The sequence below is a fragment of the Pteropus alecto genome, unplaced genomic scaffold (genome assembly GCF_000325575.1).
Source record: "Pteropus alecto unplaced genomic scaffold, ASM32557v1 scaffold98, whole genome shotgun sequence".
Classification (NCBI taxonomy): domain Eukaryota; kingdom Metazoa; phylum Chordata; class Mammalia; order Chiroptera; family Pteropodidae; genus Pteropus; species Pteropus alecto.
Genome location: NW_006443570.1, coordinates 1,450,569 through 1,458,910, shown reverse-complemented (window position 1 = coordinate 1,458,910; position 8,342 = coordinate 1,450,569). Strand labels below are relative to the sequence as shown.

The following is an 8,342-nucleotide window of genomic DNA, read 5'->3' as shown; positions in this document are numbered from 1 at the left end:
ATCCTCTTCTTTTTTTTCCTTTTCCCTCTTTATTCTCTTTCCTACTCATCGTCTGCTCATCTGTGTACACTAATATGCATGAACTAAAATTAATGAATCAAGTAGCAGGAAGGTTTACAGAAAAAAATAGTTTATTGTAAATGAGCGAGCCGCATATTACAAAAGATTATGGGGAGGGTTTGAGCAGCCTCTGGAGTTGAGGATGGGATTGCCAAGTCCACTCTGGGGGCTTTTAAAAGTGGGCTTACCATCCATGGTGACTTCTACTGATGGAGACACATGGGAATTTGGCTGAGGGTGGTGATGGACAACTTGTGTACCCAGATGGTAGGATATAAAAAGGACTATTGTCACCTTATGAAAAAAATCTATTTTTCTTTCAACTTGATTAAAATGCCGAATCCGTGCTTAGGCTCCAGTGTGTTGCTCTGTGAGGACAGCTGGGTTTCAGCAGCAGCAGCAAGGAGAGGTCCTGCAGGTGCTGCGGCAGGGGGCTGGCTGGCAGCAGGGGGGCCGGCAGCAGGGGGCCTGCACGCAGATGGGCTGGCAGCAGGTGGAGGCCCAGCAGCAGGGGCGGCAGACCACGGCCGTGCAGGACGTGGGGCAGCAGGCGATGGGGCGGCAGCAGCCCTCCTGCAGGCCGCAGGGGTCACAGCAGACGGGGCGGCGGCAGGGCTCGCAGATGGGGCGCGTGCAGCGGGGCACGCAGGTCACGGGGCGGCACACGGTGGTCTGGCAGCAGCAGGGGCGGCAGCAGCAGGGGTCGCGGCAGCAGCAGGGCTGGCAGCAGCCTCCGCCACAGCTTGAGCAGGTGGAGCCACAGCAAGAGCTGGTCATGGTGGTGTCTGGGGCTGGGCTGGGTTTGGCTGGTGAGAGGAGTTGGGTGTTCTCAGGTGTGAATGTCTTCCTTCCATCGGGGCCCTTTATATACCCTGGCCGAGAGCTGATAACTCCCAGGATGTATGGTCACTTCCTTGTGAATTTCCTGGCCAATTAAGTGAGGACTTAGCATTGACTAATGGTGTTTTTGGTGACCCCTCACCTCATAAATATCCATGCACACACACCAAAAATGGTTTTTCTTTTCTTGTATTGTTTATTCTCACTAAATCTAGACATTGCACTAGATTCTGATGAATTTCCCTTTGAAATATTCCTAACTCATTAAAGAGAAAGAATGTGTCTTCTAGACTAGAATAGTATCTAATCACACTACTCTTTAACCCTGAAGTTCATATTTTATCCCTGGACTTCAAAGAGCCTCATCATTATTGCCCAAACGATGACTTGCCTTGTTAACACCCATGCACATGACAGTAAGAGGTTAATGGCAGCACTGCAGTGCAGACTAGCATCACCTGCTTCCTAGATGTCTCCCTGCACGACTCACTGGAAGGTAGGTTTGTGGGTTTTCACACGAAGGGGGACCACATGGCACCCTGGATCCCTGCCATCCAGGTCTAGTCACTCTCTCCCACTAGGGCCTGGTCTGTCTTGCCCTGGTTATAAGGTCTCCTCATTCACCTGGAATTCCTCCCTCATCCTTCCAAGCCAAACTCAACTTCTACCTTGATTGTAAAATCCTCATTGATCTGTTATAATTTTTATCTTTGTAATTTATTTGGGATTAGTCATTGCATATGTGGAATTCAGGAAGGGACTGTAGAGGATCTGTAGGCCTATCCCCTCATTTTACAGGAGGGGTCATGTGTGTTTCCAATAGTCACACAGTGAGGTCACACAGTGAGGTCTGGGGTCCAGGAAGCCTCATTCCTCAGCAAGCAGCCTCTGGGAACTTTATGTTTATCAGGCTCAGTACACCAGAGTCTTCAGACAGGAGAGAGAACATCAAACTTTGAAGTGAGTAGTATCTTTAAAAGTGATAAGGAAAGAGAATTAGGGAAATGTTTTGCCCAATGACAGATAATCTGAACGGGCCTCAGGGCTTCTGCTCTAGGTCGGATCTGTGCTCCAGCACAGAAATTTCTCTCTGAGGCTCAACAAAAGTGGACTAATGGGTTTGTGGGGAGCCTGCTTGTTTCCTGGACGTTGGTCTCAAAGTGTTCTGGTTTTCCTTGGTAACTCATCGCAGCACTGTGAGATATGCCTGCACTTGTCTAATTCCTGTTATTATTTATTTATATCCTCACTCTATACCTTACCCTTTATGATAAGTTCCATTAATTTACTTTTTATTAGTGAAGTAGATCAACACTTTTGTTTGGATTTTAAAAAAAAGAAACCTGTCCAATCGATCCCAATTACTTTCCATTAGCACTAGTGAAAAAAGGAGGGCCAACAGCTTGCAAACCACTAATCAAATGCTTTTTAATAGTCATTTTTCCTAAAAGTACCCCATCAGCTTCAAGGGAGAGACTTTTTGTTGTCATGGGGGAATTAGTTCTATTTTTGCTTTGATGATACCATGGAAGGTACCATAGATGTGAATTATACCAAATTCATTCTCTGTGTTCCTCATGCCGAGATTCTCCCTTGGCCTCTTTTATAATGTTAGATGATTTTTACTGTGCAGACTAAATAATACCCTGAGATGACATGGCTAGAATTACATGCGATAGTCTAGGCCAAGTCATAATTTGGTATAAGGATAATATTTTTGATTTCTTTACAAATAGCCTTTTTGTTTATGACTCACGTTCTGTGGACATTTTTGGCCTCAACAGTCCTTTGAACTAATATGTCATAGTTTTAAAAGAAATCTTATTTTCTTTTCTAACTAGGCTCTTACTGGAAGCCTATACACATTTTCTTCTAAGAATAGCTTCTAAAAATCCCTTTGGATGTACTGTTTCATTTGCTGTTGCTGGATATAAGCTTTCATTTTTCTTCACACTATGTAAAAACTTTAAGTTACCATTTATTGAATATTGATATGTTCCAGGAACTGGATAGGTATCTTTACCTATCTTAATTATCACCGTAATGATTAATCGAGTTAGGTATTATAATCTCCACTCTATAGAAGATGAATCTGAAATTTAGAGAGATTAACTAATTTGTAACTAATTCCAAGTCTGAATCCAACCCAAACATGTCTGGTCCTTAAGCCTATGTTTTAACAAATATGCTTATAAAAAAGAATGGGTTGGGATTCTTCTTCAATTTAATATGAATAACTTTATTTTGGACTATCCATAAGAGCTTATTTTTATCTATAAATTTAGAGATTTATTAACCTGTGCCCTTCAGAAAGTTTATTAAAATAAAACCAACCTTGGCACAAACACTTGGGTACTTCCCTCTTTTTATTTTCTTTACAGAAAACTATCAGCCTAATCTTTTCATACTGATAGGTATATTAAGCTATTTTCTCATTACCACCACAGTTGAATTAGTCAGCTATGGCTGCATAAGAAGCAACCACAAACTCTCATAACATATAATAACAAATATTTATTTCTTGGTCACATGTCTGCAGGTCAGTTGGGTTTTGGTTGGTTAATGCTGGTTTTGCCTTCTGGCTACGTTTTTTTTTAAATTTTTAATATTCAATTACAGTTGAAAATAATATTTATATTAGTTTCAAGTATACAGCATAGTGGTTAGACATTTATATAATTTAAAAAGTGATCCCTTCAATAAGTCTAGTGCCCACCTGGAACTGTACATAGTTATTACAATATTATTGACTATATTCCCTATGCTGTACTTTATGACCCTGTGACTAATTTGTAACTACCAATTTGTACTTCTTAATCCCTTCACCTTTTTTGCCCAGCCCCCCTAAACCCCTTCCATCTGGCAACCATCAGTTTGTTCTCTGTATCTCTGAATCTGTTTCTGTTTTGTTTGTTCACTTATTTTGTTCTTTAGATTTCACATATAAGTGAAATCACATGGTATTTGTCTTTGTCTGACTTATTTCACTTAGAATAATATGGCTATGGATTAGTTTTGGACTTTCTTCTGAATTAGGGTTGCCAGATTTAGCAAATAAAAATACAGGTCCCTCAGTTAAATGTGGATTTCAAATAAACAACAAATCATTTTTTAGCATATCTGAGCATGCAGATATCGGGGCATACTTACAGAAAAATTTGTTGTTTACCTGAAATTCCAATTCAGTGAGACATCCTATATTTTAGCTGACAGCCCTACTTCTGACAGTGTAAACAAAAGGGAGCAATTCTAATCATGCAGACACATTTCAAGTCTTTTCCTGATCATGTCCTCTAACATCCTATTGGCCAAAGCAAGTCACATGGTGAAGTCCAAATCACAGTGGGAGGGTGGGAGAGGATTCTTCTCCCAGGGGGATAACGGGGGAGGGAGTAAATATAAATGAAGAACAACCTAATCAACCAGCAAATCAGTTATTTTAATAATCTTTGCTGTGAAGCTTGGACAAAGACTTCTAGAAAGTCAAAGTAGATTATGTCTATTGGGTCTCCATTCATGTGAATAGCTTTTACTCCCTGTCCTCCTTTTCTTCTCGGTCAACCAAGAAATGTCATAGATTAAACAGGGACTTCCTGATTTCTCTATAAGGAATTCATGTTGTCAATCTCTCATTAGTTTATATTTGTTTAGGTGTTCAAAAGAAAAAAAAAATTCTCTTGGGAATAGTACTGATTTTATGAACATGGACATTAATTTAATCAAACATTTCATTAGAAATTATATTTCATTGCCAACTATGAGCACCAATTATTCCAATGATTAAAAGGTGAAAATTTCTCTTGGGAAAAATTAATGAAGAACTCCAGCAATACCGATACTAAACCTATATGAAATCCCCCTCTGAATACCTATGTGTAGGGATTCTTGACATAATTTTTAAAAGTAATAAATTACTGAGTTTAAAACAAATAAAATAAAAATCCCCAGGTACCAGAATGAAGAAGGAACTTAAGACCAGATTGTTCAATCTGTGACTTCTTTGGGATATGGACCAATGACTCGGGACTGGGCTTTTAATTCCCTCACAGGGCCTCAAGATATTACTTTGGGACCATGAAAAGCTGAGACTCTGGAGGCATCTCTCATATGAGATAGAAGAACTGGAAAAACTCAGTAAGAGAAGCCCAATGAATCTTGTGCTTTGGCAAATGTTGATAGAAGAAAAAATAATTCTGTATTCAGAACTGAAAGCTTACAATTTAAGTGAGTTTGGAATCCAAATTTAGACTTCTGAGTGATGTGGGAATCTCAAGTTGAGAAAGTCATTTGTTTTCAGCCAGAGGAAGCCCTAGGATTCTCAGTAGTAGCAAACTCAAAACCATCTTGAGGAGGGAACCAGTGGAGGTCCATTTCCTTGTGTGATGTGTCATTATTTGTCGTGAGGTAATATTCTTCAGGAATTGTTTTTACTGTAAGACTTTCATTTTCCTTGACTGTGGAAGTGTCCTTATGATTTTATTTCTTATTATTAACCAACCAATTATTGGTCTCAGTTACATCTGGATAGTAGGCTTCTACTCTTGTTAGTTCGTTTGGTGTTATGGTGACAAATATGACTTTCCTCCACTTCTTCATCTTTGTGATTTCTTGCCACCAGAAACCCCGTGGTTCATCTGGATGACAGTGAAAATGGCGGCTCTTAAAGCCTTAGCATAGACATTCCTTAGTAAAATCACATTTTGACTGGGGAGGGGGTAGAGAGTACTAGGTAGTAATTATTCCATTTAACACATAGTAAAAGATCATTTCTAGCGGGAGATGATTGTAGAATTTGTCCAATCGCAGTACCTCCTCCTAAATTAGGGAGATGTTCTAGATTCTCTGTTTTTTTGAGACCACGCCAGTCACACTGAACTCTTCAGCTTCTGAGTCTCTTTCAGTTTCACCTACAAAGTTTTGATAGTCTTTGTTTGTTGATCAAAAACAAAAAAGAGGGCACAATCTTCCTCTTGACATTTTTACTTTTATTTTTAAGTAAAAAAAAAATACTTTTTGTTTTCTTTCACCATATCAAATCTCGGGTGTGTAGGAGTTATGCCATCTCTTTCGTAACAAGGAGTTGGCAAGACATGCTCATAGCCCATGAGCAGCTGATGTCAGGTGCTCCCCTGGGGCCATTTTGCAATGTGGTAGTTCTCTTATCCTCTAATTCCCTTGTCTTAAATATAAAGAGCTGTCATCACCCATAGTCCTACATCTACCAATAACTGTAGCCAAAATTTGCTTATCATAATTCATAGAGGTGAGGATCCAACTCTCTTGCATGAATAAATGCTTTTACCTAGTATACTAATAAGTGTAAGACAAGAAGGAAGGTAACCTCAGGACTGGTATTGCCTTAGCTGAGCTTCCCCATCCTGTAGCCCCACACTGGCCAGTAGTATCTTGAAGCTCTTCCCATCGAGAGGTAGATTCTGTTTCTCTACTCTTTGTGTCTGGTTTGGCCTTGTGACTTATTTTGACCAATAGAACATGGCAGATGATTTGCTGTATGAGTCCTGGAATCTAAGCCTGAAGAAGCCTTGAAGTTTCACCTTTGCCCTCTTGGAACAATTCTACTATTATACAAAGAAGCCCAGTAGAGCCTACCAGAGAATGAGAGGCCATGCAGAGAAGAACCAAGGCACCCTGGTGACAAGCAGCACCAACTACCAGATGTGTAAATGAGGCCCTCATGGGCCTTTCAACCCCAATTGAACATCGAGACGAATACAGTAGCATCAGTGAGACCAGACAAGATCATCAGAAGGCTGCCCAGTCAATGCACAGAATTGTGAGAAATAACAAATTGTTATTGCCTTAAGCTATTAAATTTTGGGGTGGTTGTTATGCAGCGATAGATAACTGAGACAAATTGTATATATTCGGTTAATTTATACATGTGAGCAATTGCCCTTGTGGAGAATGTGATCTGGGTGTCCCCTTCACATGAACTCCCACTGGTTAAGCTCCTTATCATGGAAGTAGTCACCATAGAAAGTATTTAAATGGTTGAGAATGTGTGATGCTGCGATATTGCTTTAATTCTTAAATCTTTCGTTTGACTATTTTTATAGACAGTTACAGAATATTATTTTGGAAAAGAGTTTCTGATACTATCCAAAGCTGTTGCAATTTCAAATTCCAAGTTAAGGATTAGGAAATCTTGACACTGTTTGCTCACTGTGTAGGTTTCGATATCCTATGTAGAGTTCTCGCTTCAGTACCAACATGTTCACAGGGTCAGTGTGAACTCCAGCTGAGAACGATTCAAAACTACAAGTTAATTTCCATTTTTAAAAAATCCTTAAAAGGAGAAGATGAGTTCTGAAATTCCAGCCTCCCAGGGTCAATATATGTTAGAATGTTAAGTGAGGAGATGTTTGAATTATGAGGAAAACCCTGAGAAACCACACTCAGAAACATACTACACCATCCAGATGAGGCATATTTCCTTAAAAATACGATGAAATATAACTCATTGAGTCATTAAATATATACAGTTTTTACATGTCAATCATACCTAGATAAAGTGATTTTTAAAAAAATACAATGAAATATGCATTTTCCCAGCAGAATTCAATTGGAAATATAACCCATTTTACAATTATAAATTTTGAAGTGTTGTTTATTGAATGAAAGGAATTGAGTGCATTTAAATTCTTTATAGGAGATTTTTCTTCTTTTATTGGCATGCACTCAGAAATTCGGTTTTACCCTTTTCTACAAAATAGGGCCAATGATATTAATGGGTGTAATTTTTTTTAATTAAGAGCTAAAGACATGAATTAAATCTGTCCTAATTTAGGACATTAAGTCACATCCATGTACACATACACATACATGCAACTTTTGATCTAATATCTTAAATTATCTATATTTGATATAACGCTTATTTTCAAAGTGATTTCAACATGGGTTGTTCTTACTATATCTTCATGTAAAATATAATTGCCTAGTTACTGAATAAAACGATCATAAAAACAATAGAGAAAGATGCCATGAATTATTGTATGCAGAAAAGTTTATTAGAAAGCAGAGAAACAACAAATCATAAGAAATTCACCTAAGAGAAAATACAGAGTGCAATTGAACCCCCATGTCTAAGAGTAACAAATCAGTGCCACTCAGGGACTGCATATAATGTCCACCTTGTTGGAAGGATAATCTAGAACCGTAAAGTGATAAGGAAGAATGAGAAATTTAGAGCATTGGGATAATTTCTTAGTTGGCGGATTGCAAATCAGTACATATCTGGTCAATACTGAAAGGAAAAGATAGCAAGAGAGAGAGTTTAAAATTAACCAGAATGTGCTCCGAATCAGTGGGGTAGTGGTGGGCTCATTGTAATCATGAGGCCTGACCTACTGAATGATGCCAACTGTACTCCATGTGTCCTAAGGGTCAGCACGAAAAGGATCTACATCTGTGAGGACGAAGTA

The 8,342-nt window shown here is 39.0% G+C and overlaps 1 protein-coding gene across 1 annotated transcript; it reads right to left on the bottom strand.

Moving 5' to 3' along the window:
• Positions 1-447: 447 nt before the first annotated feature.
• Positions 448-837, bottom strand: LOC112473184 (keratin-associated protein 2-4-like). Its single transcript, XM_025041733.1, has one exon. The coding sequence runs from the start codon at positions 835-837 to the stop codon at positions 448-450; it is 390 nt and encodes a 129-aa protein (XP_024897501.1).
• Positions 838-8,342: the final 7,505 nt, after the last annotated feature.